The sequence below is a fragment of the Bombina bombina genome, chromosome 8 (assembly GCF_027579735.1).
Source record: "Bombina bombina isolate aBomBom1 chromosome 8, aBomBom1.pri, whole genome shotgun sequence".
In the NCBI taxonomy this organism is placed as follows: Eukaryota; Metazoa; Chordata; class Amphibia; order Anura; family Bombinatoridae; genus Bombina; species Bombina bombina.
The window spans coordinates 36,625,970-36,652,561 of record NC_069506.1 but is presented as its reverse complement, the minus strand read 5'-3'; the positions used below and the strand labels follow the sequence as shown (position 1 = coordinate 36,652,561).

Below are 26,592 nucleotides of genomic sequence, written 5' to 3'. Positions count from 1 at the left end.
GCTGCAACACAAGCGGACAGCTCCACCTACTGGCTGTTTTAATAAATACACTGCTACTCAATGCTTTTCAATAGCAGTCACATGACTGGAAAAAAAGGTTGTTATTCTGAAACGGTGTAAATTGAACCGTTGTAAAACGAGGGCCACCTGTATATATATACACGGTCTCAGAAAACGCAAGAAAAAAATATATGGTCCAAATGCGATTTAAAGAGACAGCATTGTCATTCTTGCTTTATTTCTGTAATCTTGTTATCTACATAATTAAAAATAGGAACACTAAAGTCAAAAGTAAACTTTCATGATTCAAATAGAACTTTATTATACATTCTGTCTAGATGTCATGTATGGAGTCTATATGGGGCAATATAAACCTTTCAGTGAGGTTTATACACTAATTCCGTTTTTTTATTTAAGCTCAAATATTTTTTGTGTGCACTTTAACAATTTTTTATTCACTTTAACACTGACAATAAATATTTTTTATACAGCGCCATTACTGTGCGCTTCTTCCGTCAGCCCGCTCCCTGGATATGTTAGCGTGCACCTGGCTCTATTGCACAGTTGATATTTCCCCCCACACTACTGAGTCATACTCACGACTTGGGATAGCACGCTGGTTTACTCAATGCTCTTTGAAGCGAGCAGCTTGTTAATATGGTAGCGCCATGCTAAATGCCTGTCCCTTTATTCAGCTTTGCGCTACTGATGGGTTTTTGCCACTGATACTGTAAGAGTCTTATTATACTATTTATGCGTAGAAGGCAGTAGCGGACCTACTCAACAGAGGGCCCTGGTGCAAAAAAAAAATTTGGGCCCCCCAAAAGGTAACTTTGTATAATAATTTTAAAGGATAGATAGATAAATAGGTAGCTGCACCTGAATCCTGCACTAATAAAAGGCTCACCTGTATTAGGATTGTACACATTCCGCACAAGCCTATTTATAGACTGACTGCTATGGGGCCCCCCAACCCATGGCCCCCAGTGACACTGCACCCGCTGCAGCAATGGTAGTTCCGCCCCTGGTAGAGGGGTAAACTTTCCTTTTATTTTTAAGAGCTATGTTATATACTGTGTATATATATATATATATATATATATATATATATATATATATATATATATATATATATATATATATATATATATATATATATATATATATATATATATTAAAAAATGTATTATAAATGTATTATAAATTTATTTAGTGTGTATTGTTGTGAAAAATGTCAAAATGCATTCAGATAAGAGGTGGCCTTCAAGGGCTAAGAAATTAGCATGAGCTTACCCAGGTTTAGCTTTCAACTAAGAATAACAAGAGAACAAAGCAAAATTGATGATAAAAGTAAATTGGAGGGTAAACTCTATGGTAACCGACCCTTTAAGTATGCTTTTACAGAAACAATATATTTATTGTATATTTATTTTCTAGTTAGTTACTTAGTTAACTATTTTCAATTGTTTGCTATTAGTTATTGATTATTAACACAGCATAATATAAAACAGTGATTCCCCAATGTCCCAGATAATTAACCCCTTAACTGTGATGACAAGTGGTCGTTGTGCACGCAATGCTTTTAAAGCGCATGTTGACCACATGTCATCTTCCGGGGGGGCGGCACTCAGGGCTAATCACAATCCCCCCCACCCCGTGCTCTTACAGGGTCTAGAGACCCCTATGACTTCTTGTTTTAAAGCCCAGAATCCCCTCTTAAAAATAAAGCTCTTATATAAGTGGTAATGGTAATCAGCTGTTGTGAATAAACGTCCATTTATTTGCAGATTAAAGTTACATGACTATATTGAAAGGTCCTTATTTATATGAGGATAACCCCTTCTTCCTTTTGACTATATCATTTAGGGAAAGAAAAAACACAAACACTATTGTTTGCAACCTTAAAATTTTAATAAAAATATATATTGTTTTAAAACATTTTATTGCACAAGTCTCACTTCATGATATATTTATAAAATAACATTACAGTTTGAATCTGTTGGGTCTGCTGAAAAAAAACAATATATATAAAATCTGTGGGGGTTTCTCACTTTAAAATTGCCTATAGTGTGGATTAAATGTGACCAGCCTGTAAAAACTCAAAAACAGCTCAGCACAGGGGTGGAAATAACTCAGCAGTTAAGGGGTTAATGTAAATGACTAATGCTACTTTGACCTGAAGTTTCGCCTACATAATACCAGGGGTCAAATCCTACAAAAAAGTGTGGGAACTCACCAAGACTTCCACCCCCAAAACAATTAATACTGATTTATACACACACACTGTATTTATATGTATATAATCTACAGTATACACTTTGGTTAATGAAAGCAAATTAAATCCAATGAAGGGTTCCTCCTCTGTCAGAGTCTCACCCACTTAAGTTGCAATAGTCCTATTTCTGCTGAGGGGAGCTAAATAACCCCATAGCAAGCCACACAGAAATGTAAGCACCATGTGTTCAACACAGTGCAGGGTAATCACACAGCAGGACTGCTGACAGACTTGCATTTAGTGTATTTTAGGAAGTGTTACTGCCCATTACTAGCGGATCTCACTATCCCTCTAACCAGACTGTGCTTTAGCTCCTCCCACCAGCAGCAGCAGTGTTTACTGAAGCGTTTCTGTTCTCTTTCCAGGGGGAACTTAGTTCCAATTCCTTCTGCAAAAAAAGTGTAGGAACTCCATTCCCATGCGTTCCTGCTCGACTTGACCCCTGCATAATACTCTCTTTAAATAGAAATTCCGGAATATGTCCTTTAATGTCTAGCAGAACCATACAATTTACTAACTCTAATGTGTTTCTTAAAACCTTATTGCATCTGACAGCATTATATATCCAAAAATCAAGTCCAGAACTTGCTAGGGCCACTAAACAGAGTAGAATAACATAATCAAAATTTCAAAGTTAGTATGCATCATGTGACAGCCATCAACCAATGACACAATGCATATACAATACGTACATTCATTGAATTCTTGCACATACTCAGTAGGAGCTGGTGCATCAGAGAGTGTGCATATAAAAAGAATGTGCACATTTAGATAATGGAATTGAATTGGAAAGTTGTTTATAATTGTGTTCTCTATCTGAATCATGAAAGTTTAATTTAATCACTGTGTGAATGGTTTGTAAATAATAAATTCAAAAACGTTGATATATAAAAGTTTAAGTAGCTGCTATTTTCACTTAAAATATGAGATTTGTAGCGGATATTCTCCTCTTTACAATGTGGATGGATTGAATGTTGGCTAATATACTACAATAATGCACTCATATAGGCGTGCACAGGGGTGTGCCGGGTCACACCTTAATCACCCTTGTGCGCAACAGCAGGTTACTGCTGAAGATCCAGTACCTAGTGCACAGGGCCGGATTTACATCTCAGGTGCCTGTAGGCACAAAAACCTGAAGCGCCCCCCCCACCCCCCCCACCCCCCCTAGAAAAAAGTGGAAAAAATGAGGACTTTTTTTTATTATTATTTAGGACAACTAAAAATAAATATTAGATGTAAAATTACATTTTCCCTTTTATGGAGATACACAAATACACACACCAATTGCAATATTTGTTGTAATGGAAGCTACACCAAAAATCAATATTCACTTGACTCAAATGGCCATACAATTTCTATTATGTATAACAAAAACAAATCATGTTAAACTTTTAATGCAAAATATTCTAAAGAAAACCCTATTTAAAGGGACATCAAATGTGACAGTTTGCTGGGCATTTTATTATTGCACTAGTGCTTGCAGAGAAGTGTGTTAGCCTCTTGCAAAAGAGTTAAACACATAGTCAATGTCAGTTCTGAGACAGCAATACACATCTGTGCAGACCCAGATGGGCTCATAGGACATGTTTATTGACAAGCCATTAGTGTATTGCTTTTCTGGAGATGACTTTGACTATGTGCTTAACATTTTGTTGGAGTCAAACACAGTTTTGTGTAAACAATAGCAATATTAAAACTAGCAGCATGCAAGCTCATCACCATCAACAACCTGTGCAGCCAGTGGAAGAAAATATAAAATGTAGGGAAAAAAATCTTGTAAACTCTGATATTTTTGGTACAAACACACACAGATGTTACATTTATTTTGTTCTGAAATATAAATATCATATGATGTTGCTCTCAAAGGAAAACATGGAATGTTGTAGATTATATGTAATCCAGGGGTCAACAAATGTGTTTAAAATTAGAATTTAGAAATTCAATGGGAGGGGTTTAGTTTTAATCTTTGCCCCTCTCTCCTTCATGGCTCCCTCAACTGCTGTAACATATTCCCAATGAAACACTCGACTTTGTAGGCATCTGGCAGCACAATTCTTACTAAAATAAATGCCCTCATAAAAAAAAAAAAAAAAAAAAAAAAAATTTTTTTTTTTTTTTTTTTTTTTTTATTATTGACAGGCAGGCGCCCCTCACTGCAAGGCGCCTGTAGGCACATGCCTACTGTGCCTAATGGGAAATCCGGCCCTGCTAGTGCATTGCACAAAGCTCCTGGGACTATTTTACATTGTCTGTCCTTTTGTCAGTATGTTAGTTCCCTCTCACTCTTGAACCATCCTCCTAGGTGAAGTATCTCAAACTGTACATTTTTACTTCTTAAACTGTACAGTTTTACTTCTCAAGCCATAAATTTTAACTATCAGCAGAATAAAGGTAGTGAAAAAAGTGACTTCTGACCTTAGCAACGTTGCACAGTAGTTTTATGTTTAACCCTATCAGCAGCCTTACCAGTGAGCAGAACAGGAAATAATATCAGAAAGTTTGGTGTATTTATATGTATTTTATTAACACTGCATAATGTGTTAATATGTTCCCATTATACTCTAGTGCAGTTCAGGGTGGCAACCCTAGCACTCACCCTATCTTGTCACTTAAACTGAAATTGATTTTGATAGTATACGTACACAAATAAATCTGTGTGTTTTATAAATGTATAATATGCATATATTTATGTGTGTGTGTACATTAGTGTATGTGTGTGATAGTGTATGCTTGTGCATAGTATATGTGTGTTATAGTGTGTATGTGTGTTATAGTGTATGTATGTATGTGTATGTATTTGTGTGTATAGTGTTTGTGATGTGTGTTATAGTGTATGTATGTTATAGTGTGTATATAGTGTATGTGTGTTATAGTGTATGTGTGTGATAGTGTGTAGTATGTGTATGTTTGTTATAGTGTACCTGTGTGCGGATAGTGTATGTGGATAGTATATGTGTGTGTGTATGTGTGTTATATTGTATGTGTGTGTTCCTATATTGTAAGGGTGTGGTATAGAGTGTAGTATGTATGTGCAGGGCTGATGTAGGGGCTATTGTAACTGTAGCTCTAGGCTCATGCCCTAACTAGGCTTATGCCCAGGGTTGACACCTGGCAGAATTTGCAGGAGGCTTATCAGTACCGGAACACACAGGGAGCTCACAGCTGTCTGTGTGTGTTAGTGTTTTTGTCTGTGTGCTAGTGCCTGTGTATTCTAGTGTCTGTGTGTGCGACTGTCCATGTTTGCGACTGTCCGTGTAGTAGTGTCTGTGTGTGCTAGTGTCTGTATATGCTAGTGTCTGTGTGTGCTAGTGTCTGTGTGTTTTAGTGTCTGTGTGTGAAACTGTCTGTGTGTGCTACTGTCTGTGTGTGCTACTGTCTGTGTGTGGTAGTTTCTGTGTGTGGTAGCTTCTGTGTGTGCTAGTGTCTGTGTGTGCTAGTGTCTGTGTGTGCTAGTGTCTGTGTGTTTTAGTGTCTGTGTGTTTTAGCGTCTGTGTGTGCTAGTGTCTGAGTGTGCTAGTGTCTGTGTGTGCTAATGCCTGTTTGTCTGTGTGTGCTAGTGTCTGTGTGTGCCAATGTCTGTGTGTACTAGTGTCTGTGTGTACTATTGTCTGTGTGTACTATTGTCTGTGTGTACTATTGTCTGTTTGTGCTAGTGTCTGTGTGTGCTAGTGTTTCTGTGCGAATGTCTGTCTGCAAAAAATAGGCCTAACAAATCTTCAGCTCCAGGCCCACAAAGCACTTAATCTGGCACTGCCCATTAAAGGGACACTGAACCCAAATTTTTTCTTTCATGATTCAGATAGAGCATTCAATTTTAAGCAACTTTCTAATTTACTCCTATTATCACATTTTCTTCATTCTCTTGGTATCTTTATTTTAAAGGGACAGTCAACCCAAATTTTCAAATATGTTATTTCTATAAAGTTGCTAACGATATTTAGTTTGCACTGTAGCCTAATTCATTACTCTAAATCGTTTCTGAGCATTACTACTTACTTGTTTGATCTTTGCAGTTTAAAATGCCCGCCTGCCCCCTCCCCTATTTCGTCATCAAGATCCTAAGTTTGTTCAGTCCCCAGCTCTATGTCGGCTACTTCTCGTGAATGCACGCTCCTGGTTTTTTAACGCATGCGCATTGCGCTGCTAACACTAGGGGGAAGGAACTAAAAATACTTTCTCAAGTTCTGACACGTCTGATATTTCAGACGTACCAGTGTGCTGCCTGTCATCGTAGTTAACTGTGATGAACCGGCATTTTTAACTTGCTCCTGAAACTCATATAAACATACAATCAAAATCATAGTTACTACATAAGTATTGAAGTAACACAGTTTGAAAATACTGTTTTAAAATACCATCTTATTGCTGTCACAGAAATAAGCCGTTTGCCCAGGAGGAGACGGACTTGATCGTACTGCCCAGAATAATTTATAGCAACATACTTATAACGATCAAGTCCGTCTCCTCCTGGGCAAACGGCTTATTTCTGTGACAGCAATAAGATGGTATTTTAAAACAGTATTGCAAACTGTGTTACTTCAATACTTAGTAACTATGATTTTGATTGTATGTTTATATGAGTTTCAGGAGCAAGTTAAAAATGCTGGTTCATCACAGTTATTTGTATGCTGTTATACTGCACAAAAAGCCAATTATTGCCTTTTTTTCTTTCTTTGTAAATTTAAATATTTTTTGCTGAAATTTATGCATAATTATCAAGATTTTCAAAAAATGATTATCGTCATGTCCTAAAATATTTAATGTCAGACCTTTGTGTCCGTTATTTTGACTAGGAAGACTTATGTGTTTTAATTTCATCTGGGCTTAGCAAACATTCTAGACACTGAAGCAACTCCGGTTTCTAGACTGGATGACAATACTTTTTCCTCCTCTGTTCTGTTTGTTTCATCTTCAAAGAAAATAATTCCAGAGGACATTGTGTCTGGTACAGTATTGAAGTAACACAGTTTGAAAAATACTGTTTTAAAAAAAGCCTGTCCCATAATTCAGCTTTTTTATTGTTCTGCAAGTTGAAGCAACATTCCATAGCTATAAAAACATGCGCCCACAACTGCTTGTTTAGTAAAGGATGTATGTATGATAATGTTACAAAGCACCGTGTGTTTGTATCATAGCAGCTCTCTCTAAGGTATGCACAATGCATAAGTCTAGAATTTGTATACACAACAATTCTAGACATCTACACTGCGCGGAAATTGTTACGTAAATCAGACTGAGCCAGGACTAATTGTTGTTGAAATAAAACTTGGGAAGATAGATGTTAACGAATATACCCATCCTTTTGTAGTGTCTCGCTAATTAGGTTCTGTTCATAAATGGATGTAGCACTTTACATTGGTATCTCTAACTGAACAAACTACAGAGTTTATTCTATAAAAATGGACATAAGGGTCTATTGCCTATTGATAATAACTGCAGCCAACGACGGCTGAATACAGTGACTAATTAATAAGTTATCTGACTATTACTAAAAGCTGTGAGCCACAGACCACAACACGTTACTTGTCATATCGGTATAGTGCTGGAGAAACTGACTGGAAAGGATTTGCTACCATTTCTTCCATGAAACAAAGTCTGAGACTGTTACATTTTAAAGTGATGAGTTTAAATAAATGTAGCTCCTTATGATTTTTTGGGGGGGTGGATTTTCATAATATAATATTTTGCCCTGATTAAACAGTAGGAAAAAAAAGTTTCATTCAAATGTAAAATAAACTTCAAAAGATTTTTGTAACTGGTTCAAGGAGCTGGGTTAATTAATTCCTAAATTAATACAAATAAAGCTTTATTAGTCACAAAATACCAGCATTTAAATAATGATATTATATTTCTGGAGCCATTATTCAGTTTAAAGCAACTGCAGTTGAATAATAAAGTTGCAGCTTGGCAACTACCATTGACTGACACCTTAGATTGGCTTCTGTGCTGTCGGTGGACAGAGTCCGAGTTAGCGATCTACTTGCCAGATAAATAGGGTGAGTTTAGCAGCTTTTATTTTTAGTGATGGTAAATCCTAGCGTTTTTTATACGCTTGGATTTACAATCACACTTTGTGTCAATATATACTGTGCATATATAGAAATGTTCCTTTAAACTGAATAATGGCTCCAGAAATATAATATCATTATTTAAATGCTGGTATTTTGTGACTAATAAAGCTTTATTTGTATTAATTTAGGAATTAATTAACCCAGCTCCTTGAACCAGTTACAAAAATCTTTTGAAGTTTATTTTACATTTGAATGAAACTTTTTTTTCCTACTGTTTAATCAGGGCAAAATATTATATTATGAAAATCCACCCCCCCCAAAAAATCATAAGGAGCTACATTTATTTAAACTCATCACTTTAAAATGTAACAGTCTCAGACTTTGTTTCATGGAAGAAATGGTAGCAAATCCTTTCCAGTCAGTTTCTCCAGCACTATACCGATATGACAAGTAACGTGTTGTGGTCTGTGGCTCACAGCTTTTAGTAATAGTCAGATAACTTATTAATTAGTCACTGTATTCAGCCGTCGTTGGCTGCAGTTATTATCAATAGGCAATAGACCCTTATGTCCATTTTTATAGAATAAACTCTGTAGTTTGTTCAGTTAGAGATACCAATGTAAAGTGCTACATCCATTTATGAACAGAACCTAATTAGCGAGACACTACAAAAGGATGGGTATATTCGTTAACATCTATCTTCCCAAGTTTTATTTCAACAACAATTAGTCCTGGCTCAGTCTGATTTACGTAACAATTTCCGCGCAGTGTAGATGTCTAGAATTGTTGTGCATACAAATTCTAGACTTATGCATTGTGCATACCTTAGAGAGAGCTGCTATGATACAAACACACGGTGCTTTGTAACATTATCATACATACATCCTTTACTAAACAAGCAGTTGTGGGCGCATGTTTTTATAGCTATGGAATGTTGCTTCAACTTGCAGAACAATAAAAAAGCTGAATTATGGGACAGGCTTTTTTTAAAACAGTATTTTTCAAACTGTGTTACTTCAATACTGTACCAGACACAATGTCCTCTGGAATTATTTTCTTTGAAGATGAAACAAACAGAACAGAGGAGGAAAAAGTATTGTCATCCAGTCTAGAAACCGGAGTTGCTTCAGTGTCTAGAATGTTTGCTAAGCCCAGATGAAATTAAAACACATAAGTCTTCCTAGTCAAAATAACGGACACAAAGGTCTGACATTAAATATTTTAGGACATGACGATAATCATTTTTTGAAAATCTTGATAATTATGCATAAATTTCAGCAAAAAAATATTTAAATTTACAAAGAAAGAAAAAAAAGGCAATAATTGGCTTTTTGTGCAGTATAACAGCATACAAATAACTGTGATGAACCAGCATTTTTAACTTGCTCCTGAAACTCATATAAACATACAATCAAAATCATAGTTACTAAGTATTGAAGTAACACAGTTTGCAATACTGTTTTAAAATACCATCTTATTGCTGTCACAGAAATAAGCCGTTTGCCCAGGAGGAGACGGACTTGATCGTTATAAGTATGTTGCTATAAATTATTCTGGGCAGTACGATCAAGTCCGTCTCCTCCTGGGCAAACGGCTTATTTCTGTGACAGCAATAAGATGGTATTTTAAAACAGTATTTTCAAACTGTGTTACTTCAATACTTATGTAGTAACTATGATTTTGATTGTATGTTTATATGAGTTTCAGGAGCAAGTTAAAAATGCCGGTTCATCACAGTTAACTACGATGACAGGCAGCACACTGGTACGTCTGAAATATCAGACGTGTCAGAACTTGAGAAAGTATTTTTAGTTCCTTCCCCCTAGTGTTAGCAGCGCAATGCGCATGCGTTAAAAAACCAGGAGCGTGCATTCACGAGAAGTAGCCGACATAGAGCTGGGGACTGAACAAACTTAGGATCTTGATGACGAAATAGGGGAGGGGGCAGGCGGGCATTTTAAACTGCAAAGATCAAACAAGTAAGTAGTAATGCTCAGAAACGATTTAGAGTAATGAATTAGGCTACAATGCAAACTAAATATCGTTAGCAACGCTATAGAAATAACATATTTGAAAATTTGGGTTGACTGTCCCTTTAAATGCAAAAATGTATGTTTAGATGCCGGCCCATTTTTGGTGAACAACCTGGGTTGTTCTTGCTGATTGGTGGATAAATTTATCCACCAATGAACAAGTGCTTTCCATGGTACTGAACCAAACAAATAGCTTAGATGCCTTCTTTTTCAAATAAAGATAGCAAGAGAACGAAGAAAATTTGATAATAGGAGTAAATTAGAAAGTTGCTTAAAATTGCATACTCTATCTGAATCATGGGTTCAGTTTCCCTTTAAGCTCTAAATCTGGAACTGTGTATGTGTATTTTTGTAGTTTATGTATTGTGGATGGGTGTAGTGTGTTATAGTGTTACACTATGCCTTAGACAGTGATAACAAATGTACAATATAACGTATCGGTGAGCAGTGAGATTGTTCTTTCTTTATATATATTTATATATTTTTTTTTTTTTTACATTTAACAAAGAGATCAATTCTGTTTAATGTCTCACTTCTGTCCCTTTAATGGCACTGTAAGACTAGATATAATTGAAAATTAAGTGTATTAAGAATAGTTACATATATATTATGTACCAGGTCACAATATATATATCGCAAGAACAAAGCCAAAAAAATATTAACATACTGATATAGAAGAAATTAATATGTCCCTGTGTTAGCTAAGGATGTCAGCAGTTTATTTTGATGATGGACAAGATATGAGGCTTAACCAATCTACATTACTCTGTCTGTCTATCTGTCTGTCAGCCTGCCTGACCGTCCGCCTGTCTGTCTGTCCATCTATCTATTTATACATAATCTGTGTGTGTCCTTGTGCTTTTGGGTGCAAACCCTAATGCAATAGACTGTGCAAGTGTGCATGCCTTTGAGCACTCACATGATATACAAAGGGTCACATGACCACTAAAATAAAAAAAAATAGTACATTTTCTGTTTTCAAATAAAAACCCATATTCTTCTCTTGGTTGCAATGGGGTGAGCAATGAGATTTTTCTAGCTATGCTCATCAATGAGATGTGTAAGGCTTGGGGAGTGTGTCCCTCCTATGAATGCCCATATACCTGCTATCATTTTTGAAGAGTTAAATGCTATAAATACAGACTGTTCGTTTGTAGATAAAGGCAAGGCTAATACATAAAATACAATGATTTAATTTGGCATTGATAATAATCACTGATATTTCCCTTGTGTCTCTGGCAGCTGTGACAGTTACTCATTGTAGCCTTATCGACTTCGGTATAATGATACACAAGGTGGTGCAAAGATCACCCCTAAATTACGTCCTTTATGGGTGTCATTGTGGATATGGAGGAAGGGGACAACCAATGGACAACATTGATTGGTAAGTTATGCAAAATGGATAAGAGGCACAAATCCGCACCTTAACAGTGTTCACTTCAGCCACACACGGATTTACACCATAAAAACCCATAGTCACAGCCTAATTAGATGCTTGGTAACTTTTATATTCACTCATATGCAATGATGTCCATAATCCCCAAGTGCAGTTTCTGATTGGTTACCGGGCAACCTATTGTACAGAATGTATGTTAAAATGAGGGGGTATTAAAACTTTTTACCATTTGACAACTAAGGTAAACACTCATCAGAGAATGTGTAACCTAGGCTTTAATTACCTAAAAAGAAATCAAGCTTTGTTCATCCATGAACAGCTTGGCCTCAATCACATACTTGGCGCCGTGCGTAGATTTTTCATGGCATGCACATTTTCTACTCCCATAGACTAACAAAGAACAGGCGTCTGTAGTCTGTATCACAAAGGCAGCACAGGGACTTACGAGTACAGAATGGATATACAGTATTTTACTCCATTTTTAGCTCGCCACACATAGGCAGGCGTAGCAACCCTTGCGCACATTAAAAAAGCAGCGTAACTCCCTGGAAGGCTTAACAAACACCTAACACATGCACACTCACATACATTTCATCCGCACATATCAAACAGTTAAACCTAAAATAAACTCTAATTAAAGTTATTAACCCATAAACCGCCACCCCCACATCGCAAACACTAAAGTTATTAACCCCTAAACCGCCTTCCCCCCACATCGCAAACACTAGTCAAAATTATTTACCCCTAAAACGCCATGACCCCACATCACAAACACTAATTAACGTTATTAACCCCTAAACCACTATCCCCTCACATCGCAAATTATTAAACTAATATCTAAACCACCTAACCTAACACCCCCTAGCTTAACCCCAATAAGATAAGAAACTACAAAACAATGCATGTTTTGCTAGCAAAATTTCAGTGGATAGCTTTTCATAATTCAGTAATAAGTCCAGATTAGCTCCTCCAAACAAAGCAAACGGTGAGATGGAGTTTGGTCATTGAAAAACAATCACAGCCAACATTATGTTAATGTATTCCGAAAGTTTTCACATTGAGATTTGTTTTGTTAATTTATTGCAAAACTAATTGTCTGGTAAATACAACCTCAGCTCTAACAGATATAATAATAGTGACAAATGAAATATTTAGAACTAGGCAATAAGACTACCCAGAGGGCAGTCTGTTTAAGACTACAAACCCCAAAGCTAATATTACAAAAAATTAAAAAATGTAAAATTACAGAAAAAAATAAACAAAGCTATCCAAAATAAAAAAATAAACCTAAACTAATACCCCTATAAAAATAAAAACACCCCCTAATCTATCAATAAACTACCAATAGTCCTTAAAAGGCCTTTTTGTAGGGCATTGCCCTAAAGAAATCAGCTCTTTTACATGTAACAAATTACAAAGTACCACCTAACAGTAAAACCCCCCACCCAACCAACCCCCCAAAATAAAAAAACTAAATCTAAAAAAAACTAAGCTACCCATTGCCCCTAAAAGTGCATTCAGCTCTTTCACTGTCCTTAAAAGGGCAATCAGCTCTTTTACAGCCCAAAAACCCTAATCTAAAAAATAAAAACACCCCCCAAAAAAATAAAAAGCCTAAGACTAAGCCCCACATAGGTACTCACCGTTCCTGAAGTCCAGCGGTGAAGGTCTTCTTCCAGGCGGCTCCATGATCTTCTATCTTCATCTGGAGTGAAAGCGTCGCAGAGTGGAGGTGTGGAGCGGTCTTCCCCGATGCACGGAGCTTGAGCGACGGTCCTCAGCGACTGCGGTTGAAAGCAGCGTGCAGGCTCCTCTTTATCCGATCTCTGTCGTACACTGAAAATTGAATGCAAGGTACCGCATTCAATTTGGGGGACCTTGCATTCCTATTGGCTGAAATTTTGAAATCAGCCAATAGGATTAGAGCTACTGAAATCCTATTGGCTGTTCAAATCAAGAATGCAATAAATATGGGGTAGCTAGCCTTTAATCTTCAGTGTGCGGCGGATGATCGCATGAAGAGGAGCCTCCACGCCACTTTGGACAGCCGCCGCTGAGGATCCATGCATTGGGGAAGCCAGCTCCGCACCTCCGCTCCGCCATCGCTCTGGATGAAAATAGAAGATGATGGAGCCGCTGGAAGAAGACCTTCTCCGCCAGACTTCAGGAACGGTGAGTATTTATTTGGGGGTTAGATTTAGGCTTTTTTTAATTTATTTTTTATTTTTAAGATTGGGTAGTTTATTTTTTTTTTAGTGTTAGGCTTTTTTATTTTACGGGGAACTTTTAAGGGTTATTGGTAGTTTAGATTAGGGGGTGTATTTATTTTCATAGGGATTAGGTTTTATTTTTGATAATTTGTTTATTCTTTTCTGTAATTTTAGACTTTTTTATTTTTTATAATTTTAGATTAATTTCTTGGAATTTAATGTTAGGTTTTATTTTTAAATTAATGTTAGGATTTTTTATTTTAATTGTAACTACTAACTTAGTTTATGTAATTGGGAATAATTTAGGGGGTGTTAGGTTAGGGGGCTTAGTAATTAAATTAGTTATTTGCGTTGTGGGGGTTGGCAGTTTAGGGGTTAATAGGTTTATTGTGATGTGGGGGGTTGGCGGTTTAGGGGTTAATAGGTTAATTAGGTTTATTGCGATGTGAGGGGTTGGCGGTTTAGGGGTTACAAGGTTAATTTGGTTTATTGCGATGTGGGGGGTTGGCGGTTTAGGGCTTAAAAGGTTAATTGCGATGTGGGAGTTGGTGGTTTAGGGGTTAATATTTTAATTATGTTATTTGCGTTGTTTAATTTGCGGATTAGGTTTTAATTACTTTATTATTTTGCGATGTGGGGGTTGACGGTTTAGGTGCTTGTTAATACTTTGTGTGGGAGGTTAGTGTTTTTTTGTTATACCTCGTGCGGGTGATTCGTTTTTTTTAAATTTATTTCTTGTGGATGGTTACGTGTTTTTTCTTTTTATTCTGTGCAGGCGTTTACATGTTTTTTCATTATTTCGTGCGGGCAGTTGCGTGTTTTTATTTAAGGCTTCATTTGCCTACGCTACATCCAGGAGGATTCTTTTGGCTGCCTTGCGCAGCCAACATTCCTTTGAGGATGCGTGCGCAACTGACGGTGACGATTATAGTATAGATGTGAAGGTTTAAGATTTTCTGTTTATACAGCAAGATTTGAATAGGACCAGTGATGGCAAACTTTTGCACTCCAAGATGGTTCAGAACTAAATTTCCCATGATGCTTAGGCACTCTGAAGTCCAGTTGAGCATCATGGGAAATGTAGTTCTGAAACATATCTCGTACCAAGATTCACCATCACTGGTATAGGGTGTATCTTGACAACCTAAAGCCATGATAGACAGTAGTCCAATACAAGCGTAAACTCTGTGCTGCTCTTTTGCTTGCCCTGCAGGTGCTGCCACAAACATGATTGCTGTTTCGATTATATGGTGTCAATTGGCTGTAAACCAATGAATGAACCCTACAAATTTACATACATAGATGGGAACCTGACCTGCGGTAAGAAAACAGTCTTAATCATGTTCTTAGTCAACTACTCTGCCCCTAGAGAGCATGGGCATCCTGCAGGATACAGAACCGTGACTCTACAGTGATTTTTTAAAGGGATAGAAAGGTCATAACTGAAATGTGCACAAGTGCATTTCAATTTGAAATAAAAGCATTTTTGCAATATACTGCCATTAGCAAAAAGGCTTCTAGTAAAAGTTATTACAGATTTTTCTGCTGCATATGCACATATGCTGTGAGGACCCGTGCACCAGTATTCAAACACCACAGCAATGGCTTCTATGACTCAAATGATGTCTTCACAGAAGCAGTATACACCACTCTTTGAGCAGAAATGGTGTTTGTATACTGGTGCACAGCCCTCATATGTGCGTATGCCGCTGAAAAACAGTAACAATTTTTACTAGAAGCATTTTTGTTAATGAAAGTATACTGCAAAATTGTTTTGTTTTTTTCAAATTGAAATGCACCCATGCACATTTTAATTTGGACCTTTCTATCCCTTTAATCAGTGCAGGGGCTCCATTATATCTGTCCATAATTGGCCACAGTACAGAAGTTAAGAATAACATTATTCTTTTCAAGAAATATATCCTTGAACTGCAAAACAATGCAAATGTAACATAATGATAGTATAAATTACTTTAAAAACATTTATTTTGTATGCAGATTTTTGTGTGGATATATACTACACATATATAAAATTACTTTAATTTCTGTATTATCTTAAGAACGTGGTATTTATTGTGCACTTTTAAGACTATATAGCTCTCTATAAAGAATGTTGATTAGAACTGATCAGACAGTACCATAGCCATAATAGTTTAGCAGACAGCACACTCGTCTGTGTTTGTATAATATGCAGGGTACTATATCTCTGTTTCCCCCAGAGAGCTAGGGCTGCCGTGACATAAAACCCTGAAATATTCTCTTTTCTCAGATTCCCTACAGAATAACTTATGTGCGCAGGAAACCTGCGAATGTGACCGTGAGGCAACTCTCTGCTTCAAAGACCACAATGACAAATACTCACAGACATACAGAGGATACAAGAAGAGATGGTGCACAGGACAGTTACCTCCTTGTTAATGCCGGAGTCACAACTACGTGGATCGTTTAAACTTTTTTTTATGAACAGACAACTTTATAGCAAATCTGCACATTTTCCACAGAAAACCTAATTTTTCAGTGAACCAGAGGATTCTGGGTAAGGGTCACAATGCCTCACCTTGTATCTTCCAATGTCTGTTTTAAACACAGACTGAAGAATAGTAAATGCAGCACAATAAATCAAATTACCCAGAATCCTCCTGTGGAATTACTGATAGCTGAGGTTTTCTATGAACAAATGTACAGATGTGCTATACAATGATCTGTTTTGTATTACAGTATTCAGTGAAGTTATATTTTTCTAATTCATCATTTTATCATTCTCACATTTCAGATCTGTCAAATGTTGTAGATACCCAGACCCGTTTCATTTCAATAATTTGCTATATGCACCATAGAATAAAAAAGCATTATTTCACAACTAGTTAAAATTACAAATCACAAATTATGCAATAAATATCCTAACAAAAAAATGTAATAAATTAACATCCTAGAAACAACTGAGGAAGTGGGTAGTTAAAGTTTGTTGTATGAGATCAATCTTAAACTGATTTAACAAATATTTTAAACATAAAAAGAAACAAATTGTGTAAAAAACCGCCAAAACAAACAAACCAGCAAACAACTTAGTATTTTCTTACAAAATGATAAATTGAGAGAATTTTTTAGTGTAGCTATTGCCCTCAGGAAGATAATTGAAGTTAATAACTTAAAATGCAGTCTGCCTCTACTGAGCATGGGCAAAACTGACTTCCTGTTTCGCTAGTATTCATTGACTAGTAAAGCAGCTCAAGTTTCTCTAGAATATTTGACATCTTACTAGATATGCCTTCCTGTAGAGGCCCAAGCCCCCCTCGAACCCTGCACAATTGATGTTAAAATAAATAAAATCCATTTAGAATCATGAATAATATATTGCAATGATTTCTATTAAAGGGATACTGAACCCAAATTTTTTTCTTTTGTGATTCAGATAGAGCATGTAATTTGAAGCAACCTTATAATTTACTCCATTTATCAATTTTTCTTTGTTCTCTTGCTATCTTTATTTGAAAAAGAAAGTCCACCGCTATGCCTCGCGGTCTTAGGACCGCCAGAAGTGAGCCCAGAACCTTTGTAAAAATTCTTGGGGCTGTAGCCAACCCGAATGGAAGAGCTACAAATTGGTAATGCCTGTCTAGAAAGGCAAACCTCAGGAACCGATGATGATTCTTGTGAATCGGAATGTGAAGGTAGGCATCCTTTAAGTCCACTGTGGTCATGTACTGACCCTCTTGGATCATGGGTAAAATGGTTCGAATAGTTTCCATCTTGAATGACGGAACTCTGAGGAATTTGTTTAGGATCTTTAGATCCAAAATTGGTCTGAAGGTTCCCTCTTTTTTGGGAACCACAAACAGATTTGAAGAAAACCCCTGTTCTTGTTCCGTCCACGGAACTGGATGGAGTTTTTGGGAACCACAAACAGATTTGAATAAAACCCCTGTCCTTGTTCCGTCCGCGGAACTGTATGGATCACTCCCATTACAAGGAGATCTTGTACGCAGCTTAGGAATGCCTCTTTCTTTATCTGGTTTGCAGATAATCTTGAAAGGTGAAATCTCCCTTGTGGAGGAGAAGCTTTGAAGTCCAGAAGATATCCCTGAGATATGATCTCCAACGCCCAGGGATCCTGAACATCTCTTGCCCACGCCTGGGCGAAGAGAGAGAGTCTGCCCCCTACTAGATCCGTTGTCGGATAGGGGGCCGCTGCTTCATGCTGTCTTAGAGGCAGCAGCAGGCTTTCTGGCCTGCTTGCCCTTGTTCCAGGACTGGTTAGGTTTCCAGGCCTGCTTGGATTGAGCAAAAGTTCCCTCTTGTTTTGAAGCGGAGGAAGTTGATGCTGCACCTGCCTTGAAATTTCGAAAGGCACGAAAATTAGACTGTTTGGCCCTTGATTTGGCCCTGTCCTGAGGAAGGGTATGACCCTTACCTCCAGTAATGTCAGCAATAATTTCTTGCATACCAGGCCCGAATAAGGTCTGCCCCTTGAAAGGAATGTTGAGTAATTTAGACTTTGAAGTCACATCAGCTGACCAGGATTTGAGCCATAGCGCCCTACGCGCCTGGATGGCGAATCCGGAATTCTTATCCGTTAGTTTAGTCAAATGAACAATGGCATCAGAAACAAATGAGTTAGCTAGCTTAAGTGTTCTAAGCTTGTCAATAATTTCAGTCAATGGAGCTGTATGGATGGCCTATTCCAGGGCCTCAAACCAGAACGCCGCCGCAGCAGTGACAGGCGCAATGCATGCAAGGGGCTGTAAAATAAAACCTTGTTGAATAAACATTTTCTTAAGGTAAACCTCTAATTTTTTATCCATTGGATCTGAAAAAGCACAACTGTCCTCAACCGGGATAGTGGTACGCTTTGCTAAAATAGAAACTGCTCCCTCCACCTTAGGGACTGTCTACCATAAGTCCCGTGTAGTGGCATCTATTAGAAACATTTTTCTAAATATAGGAGGTGGGGAAAAGGGCACACCGGGTCTATCCCACTCCTTACTAATAATTTCTGTAAGCCTTTTAGGTATTGGAAAAACATCAGTACTCACCGGCACTGCATAGTATTTATCCAGTCTACACAATTTCTCTGGCACTGCAATTGTGTCACAGTCATTCAGAGCAGCTAATACCTCCCCAAGCAATACACGGAGGTTCTCAAGCTTAAATTTAAAATTAGAAATCTCTGAATCAGGTCTCCCCGATTCAGAGACGTCACCCACAGACTGAAGCTCTCCGTCCTCAGGTTCTGCATATTGTGACGCAGTATCAGACATGGCTCTTACAGCATCTACGCGCTCTGTATCTCGTCTAACCCCAGAGCTATCGCGCTTGCCTCTCAATTCAGGCAATCTGGCTAATACCTCTGACAGGGTATTATTCATGACTGCAGCCATGTCCTGCAAAGTAATCGCTATGGGCGTCCCTGATGTACTTGGCGCCATATTAGCGTGCGTCCCTTGAGTGGGAGGCGAAGGGTCCGACACGTGGGGAGAGTTAGTCGGCATAACTTCCCCCTCGACAGACCCCTCTGGTGACAATTCTTTTATAGATAAAGACTGATCTTTACTGTTTAAGGTGAAATCAATACATTTAGTACAGATTCTCCTATGGGGCTCCACCATGGCTTTTAAACATAATGAACAAGTATCCTCTGTTTCAGACATGTTTGTACAGACTAGCAATGAGACTAGCAAGCTTGGAAAACACTTTAAACCAAGCTAACAAGCAATATAATAAACGTTACTGTGCCTTTAAGAGAAACAAATTTTGACAAAATTTGGAATAACAGTGAAAAAAGGCAGTTACACTAACGAAATTTTTACAGTGTATGTAACAAGTTAGCAGAGCATTGCACCCACTTGCAAATGGATGATTAACCCCTTAATACCAAAAACGGAATAATAAATGACAAAAACGTTTTTAAACACAATCACAACAACTGCCACAGGTCTACTCTGGTTGTTACCCTCCTCAAACACGACTTTTGAAGCCTTTTGAGCCCTTCAGAGATGTCCTGTATCATGCAAAAGGAAGCTGAGTGTCTCTGTCTGTAATTCTAGCTGCGCAGAAAAGCGCTAAAATAGGCCCCTCCCACTCATATTACAACAGTGGAAAGCCTCAGGAAACTGTTTCTAGGCAAAAATCAAGCCAGCCATGTGGAAAAAAAATAGGCCCCAATAAGTTTTGTCACCAAACATATATAAAAACGATTAACATGCCAGCAAACGTTTTATATTACATTTTTATAAGAGTATGTATCTCTGTTAATAAGCCTGATACCAGTCGCTATTAAATCACTGCATTTAGGCTTAACTTACATTAATCCGGTATCAGCAGCATTTTTCTAGCAAATTCCATCCCTAGAAATATGTTAACTGCACATACCTTATTGCAGGAAAACCTGCACGCGATTCCCCCTCTGAAGTTACCTCACTCCTCAGAATATGTGAGAACGGCAGTGGATCTTAGTTACTTCTGCTAAGATCATAGAAATCACAGGCAGATTCTTCTTCTAATGCTGCCTGGGATAAAACAGTACACTCCGGTACCATTTAAAAAATAACAAACTTTTGATTGAAGTTAAAAAACTAACTATAATACACCACTCTCCTCTTACTACCTCCATCTTTGTTGAGAGTTGCAAGAGAATGACTGGGTATGGCAGTGAGGGGAGGAGCTATATAGCAGCTCTGCTGTGGGTGATCCTCTTGCAACTTCCTGTTGGGAAGAATATCCCACAAGTAATGGATGATCCGTGGACTGGATACACTTAACAAGAGAAATATATATATTTTTCTTAGCACATGAATGTCCATTTAAAAAAAATAACTAATGCATTTTAAAATATCTTTTGTCCGATGCAATAACAAAATATGTTACTTGTGTCCCTTTATAGGGACACTAAACCCAATTTTTTTTTTCTTTCATGATTCAGATAGAGCATGCAATTTTAAACAACTTTCTAATTTACTCCTATCATCAATTTTTCTTCTTTCTCTTGCTATCTGTATTTGAAAAAAAAAGGCATCTAAGCTAAGGAGTCCTGGACAGCACGTGTTTATTGGTGCTGTCCAATAAGCAAGGACAACCCAGGTTGTGAACCAAAATTGGGCAGGCTTCTAAACTTACATTCTTGCTTTTCAAATAAAGATAACAAGGGAATGAAGAAAACTGCAAGTCAAATATCTGCTTTCAGAACCATGGACATCAGCTACAGACCCTAATGTAAAGGATGACAATTTGGCAAGTTTATGTAAAAGGCAATAACTATATATCAAATGTTCCTACATATACTGTTTTATAAAGTAGGTAGAGCACCGGTCCCTCTAAGGTGTTTGTGCACACACCTTTTCAGAGGGAACGCACCTACATTTTAAAGGGACACTTTGAGATGGTGATATCAAATGATAAATGGTTTTTATTAAAAAAAGTCTGCAATATACTTTCATACTTTTCCTGTTATTCCATTATGAAACTGTGAGCTTTTCAGTTCCTGTTAGAAATAGAAGTGCGGAACACTGTTATATTCCACACAGCCATTGGCTGCACACTCTAGTGACTTATTTATAACTGTCCCTAATTGGACGATCGCGTGATTTCAATTTGTCTACATCGGAACAGTTGTTCCTATGTAGACACTTTAACCCCGGCAGGAAAGGGTTAAAGGGATAGTAAACACCAAAAATGTTATTGTTTAAAAAGATAGATAATCCCTTTATTAACCATTCCTCAGTTTTGCATAACCAACACTATTATAGAAATACACTTTTTTACCTCTGTAATTACCGTGTATCTAAGCTTCTGCAGACTGCTCCTTATCTCAGATCTTTTGACAGACTTGCATTTCAGGCAATTAGTGCTGACTCTTAAATAACTCCACATACATGGGCACAATGTTCTTTATATGAAACACATGAACTAATGTCCTCTATCTGTGAAAAACTGTCAAATACATTCAGATAAGAAGTGGCCTTCAAGGGCTTACAAATTAGCATATGAGCCTACCTATGTTTAGCTTTCAAATAAAAATACCAAGAGAACAAAGAAAATTTCATGATACAAGTAAATTAGAAAGTTGTTTAAAATTGCATGCCCTATCTGAATCATGAAAGTCTGATTTGGACTTTATTAATCCCTTTAAATCTGTATAGGGGACTTCAATATACCAAAGCCTGTCCATGATCATCAAAATACTGGAGATAAAAAATTGAGGTTAAATTAAAGCAATTTTGCAAAAAAGCTTAAAGGGACACTGAACCCAATTTTTTTTTCTTTCGGGATTCAGACAGAGCTTGCAAGCAATTTTAAGCAACATCAAAATGATAGGAGCAGCTAATATGACTAGCATAGGGTTAGAGCAGTGTTTCTCAATCACGGTTCTCAAGTAGCCCCAAGAGGGCAGGGTTTTCATTATAGCTGTAACAGTGCACAGGTGGAGTAATCAGCTGATCAGTAACCATGGTTACTAACCTGCTCTCACCCATAAGCTAATTATTTCACCTGTGCACTGGTTCAGCTATAATGAAAACCTGACCTGTTGGGGGTACTTGAGGACCACGGTTTAGAAACAATGTGGGGGGGGGGGGGGGGGGGGAGTGTGTGTGTGTGTATATATATATATATATATATATATATATATATATATATATATATATAAATAAATACATATACACACAGTATATATACACACACACACACAGTGTGTATTATATATATATAAAAATAAATATACACACAGTGTGTGTATATATATATATATATATATATATATATATATATACACACACACACACACACACAAACAGTATATATATATATATATATAAATAAAATTGCTTCATAGCAATAAACAATTTGCTAATTTATATACAGTTATCCATCTGTAGACTGACAGAGTATGTAAAACAGTAACTGTTTGATGCTGAAGTTGACAATTTATCAAAATTAATCTACTAAGAAACTAAATGTTCCTTCATAGCACTAGTAGAAGCTTCACATTAAGCTGAATATGCAAAAAAAATGGTTCCTAGTCAAAAAATTAAATGAATATGATCTTGCAGATGAGCTCTGCAGAAAAGGTCAGACTGATATTTAAAGTTAAATTTTATAGAATACATTTTGGATTTGCTGTGTTCCGTCTAAAATGAAATAAAATTTCACAATGTACAGTTGTGTGCAGAATCTTGGGCACCCATGGCCAAATGAACATTTTTTGTTGAAAAGAATAGAACACAACATCTGAAGTGTGCAAACAGATTGGAAAAAAATAGTAATGTGACGTGTGAAAGTCCCCTTGATCCGCAAGTAATTTATTTGCAAGGTCTCAGATTAATTTGTAAGGCCTTGATCTAGGTCTAGTGGCATGTCCAGAACGGACTAATGGGGGCACTCTTCCCGGAGGCTGACAGGTTTTGTGGTTAGGGCCACAACAGGAGACGCAGCACTGGACGTGCAGTTGGGGTTAGGCTATGACCTGAGTGGGACCAGGAGTCATCAGTGAGTGGGACATCCATTAGTGCCCCCGGAGCCTCACAGACTTGTGAAACCAATCAGAGCATAGTACTTACACTCAACAACCAATTGGGGACAGATATATGGCAGAGTTAGCCTTGAGAAGCCAACAGGATTCATTTCAAGGTCTGAGATTTAGAACTTGCTAAATTACATGAAAAAGAGGACAAAATAAATAAAAAATATGTATTGCAAAAGTGGTTTCATTATGCATAAACATTTTATTTAAAAATCTCAAGGTGTTTACTGTCCCTTTTAAAAGGGACATGAAACCCCCAAAAAATATTTCGTGATTTAGATAGAACATAAAATTTTAAACAACTTTCCAATTGACTTCTATTACCTAATTGTCTTTGTTTTCTTGGTATCCTTTGTTGAAAAGCAGGAAGGTTAGCTCAGGCGTGTGCACGTGTCTGCAGCAGTGTTATACATTAGCAAGAGCGCTAGATGGCTGCACTATTTCTTGTCATGTAGTGCTCCAGCCATGTGCTTGCTACCTATCTAGATATCTCTTCAACAAAGAATACAAGGACGTAAATTTGATAATAGAAGTAACATTTGAAACTTTTTTTTTAAAATTATATTATCTATCTGAATCATGAAAGAAAAGAAATGTGGGTTTCATGTCACTAGGATAAAAAGGAACTGTTGAAGTATTGAAAACATCTGGAAGTCCAAGAAAAACCTCTAGTCGAACTGCAATAACCCCCCCCCCCCCCCCCCCCCCATATCTCTGCAAAGGACCTGCAGGAAGAATTAGCAGATACTGGAGGAACCGTGCACCGGCCCATTCTTGCACAAACAGGAAGATTCAGCAGAAGAAATCCTTACCTGAAACCTCATCTCAATCATCTGAAGCAACACAACACAAAGATGAGCCAGAAGCAATTAACAACCACGTGCTGACAAAATAAAACTAATGCCAGTAACTTATTTTATGTTTTGTTAGTCCAATAAAAAAGTATCACTACATAATAGAACGTTCTGTTTTGTCATTTACGTGACAGGAATATTTAAAGGGACACTAAACCACATTTTTTTCCTTTTATGATTCAGATAGAGAATGCGATTTTAAGCAACTTTCTGGTTTACTTCTATTATCTATTTTGCTTCATTCTCTTGATATTCTTTGCTTAAAAGCATATCTAGATAGGCTCAGTAGCACATAGATGCCTCATTCGATTGGCTCACACATGTGCATTTCTATTTCTTCAACAAAGGATATCTAAATAATGAAGCAAATTTGATAATAGAAGTAAATTGGAATGTTTAAAATTGTATTCTCTACCTGAAGCATGAAAGAAAATAGTTGGGTTTAGTATCCCTTTAAGAGTAGAATAGTCCTTTTGACATCTTGGGTAACCCACAGATCTGAAACCCAGAGGGTTAAAGGAACATGATAGAATTTGTTTGCATAAACAGTCTATACCCTGATGCACCAGTCAAATAATTTGAATACATTGCATTTCTGCTATAATGGTAGCTTTAAAGGGATACTCAAGTCAAAATTAAAATCATATTTCAGATAGAGCAGCAATTTTAAATAATTTACTGTACTGTACTTCCATTAACAAAATGTGTACAGTGTCTTTATATTCAAACTTTTTGAGTCACCAGCTTCTACTGAGCATGTGCAAGAATTCAGACTATACGTAAAAGCATTTGTGATTGGCTGATAGCTGTCACATGATACAGAGAGCGTGGAAAGACATAACTTTGAAATTTGTTAGAAAAAAAAAAAATCTACTACTCATATGAAGTTCAGACTAAGTGCAATTGCATTGTCTTTTTATCATGCATTTGATTATGCAAATCTACTGTATTTACTGCTCCTTTAAATGTCCTCTCTGGGTTGTGCCAAATAAAAACCTTTTTAAATTTAGCGAGATTAGATGATGATATAGATAAAATATGGTTAAAACGTGGCAAGTTAGTCTTGTTTCACTGGGTATTTTTTAGCAAACCTCTCTATTTTAGTGACTGTTTTGAATGCTTCATCTATTTGTTTATGTTGTTACTATAGTAACAGTTCCTTGGTCTATCAGCACCAAAATATAGGGATTAACAGTGTTAATGTGCAGATGTTAAAAGAGGTAGCAGTTAAACACAATGTTATATGCAAGCAATAGTGTTATAATACAATTCTCTAACACATTACAACATTTTCTTTTTTGCAATTTATATTCTGTTTAAATGTTAAACATTTTTTAAAGTTTATGTGCAGAATAAACCTACTTTTTAGGCTTCTGGAAGCAGTCATCTGTTGGTAGTGTTCCCATAAGCCAATAAACATGAATACTGCAGTATAAGTAGTGCACAAACATGCATTTCCTGCAAGCTTAAATATTAACATTTGTTCATGCATTTCTAACATATATAGCTGCTTGGGCTCATTCATTGGTATAATAAACCATTCTTGGTTTCCACGACCCTAATCGATTTTAACAAAAGCACCATGAAAATAATAAAACATTAACTATCCTAAAATTACAGGGGTAAAATAAAAACCTTTGCAATACTGTTTTTTTATTTAAAAAATATAATTTAGTGAACAGCATTTTAACACAAAGATATTAGCGCACTTCCTGTACCACAAGTGTGACGTCCAATGCGCCATACACCCCCCTATGAGGTGCAACTGTTACAGGACACACTCAAGGCACCGTATGAAAGAGGATAACCGTTAACGCCAGTCATAAAGGGGGGCTATCACAAGGTCTCCTCTTCCCATGCATGTTACAGTCTGTTGTGACACTGAGAGCATAGTCTTGTAAGAGCAGACAAGTCCGGCTACACAGATTTTGTATTTGAATAGTCAGATATTCAGCGCAGTGAGCGCTTTCACCACAGTCACTGCACTAGATGTGTCCTCTGCCTCTTGTCTGTTGTTATCGGTATTATTGCCCCTGCTCTCCAGTACCTTCTGACGATGTCGTTCCTCCTGTCGTTTCTTCTTTTGTTGGCGCTGCTGAGCTTTAATCTGCTTGTTACTTATCTGGAAAAAAAAACAAACGTGCAATCAGGTTCCCAATGATACACAGCTGTGGCTACAAAAGTGCGAGACAACACTGCAAAATCTTATCAGAAACAGTCTAAAACGTTTAATATTTGTGGAATAAATAAAACACACACACAGTTCCAAATGTTACATAGCTGTAGCTGCAACAAA

The 26,592-nt window shown here is 37.0% G+C and overlaps 2 protein-coding genes across 3 annotated transcripts in view; one reads left to right on the top strand and one right to left on the bottom strand.

The window, feature by feature from the left end:
• The window catches only part of LOC128638378 (group IIE secretory phospholipase A2-like), a 67,858-nt gene extending 50,539 nt beyond the window's left edge, over nucleotides 1-17,319 (top strand). For both annotated transcript variants that reach the window (XM_053690307.1, XM_053690308.1), the window contains exons 3-5: nucleotides 11,565-11,706; nucleotides 15,142-15,248; nucleotides 16,198-17,319. In XM_053690307.1, coding sequence (XP_053546282.1) covers nucleotides 11,565-11,706; nucleotides 15,142-15,248; nucleotides 16,198-16,346 — 398 coding nt within the window. In that variant the 3' untranslated portion in view covers nucleotides 16,347-17,319. The remainder of the gene's footprint in view (nucleotides 1-11,564; nucleotides 11,707-15,141; nucleotides 15,249-16,197) is intronic.
• Nucleotides 17,320-25,928: 8,609 nt separating this feature from the next.
• The window catches only part of OTUD3 (OTU deubiquitinase 3), a 64,794-nt gene continuing 64,130 nt past the window's right edge, over nucleotides 25,929-26,592 (bottom strand). The window contains exon 6 of the mRNA XM_053690923.1: nucleotides 25,929-26,418. Within this exon, the coding sequence (XP_053546898.1) occupies nucleotides 26,239-26,418 (180 nt within the window). The 3' untranslated portion in view covers nucleotides 25,929-26,238. The remainder of the gene's footprint in view (nucleotides 26,419-26,592) is intronic.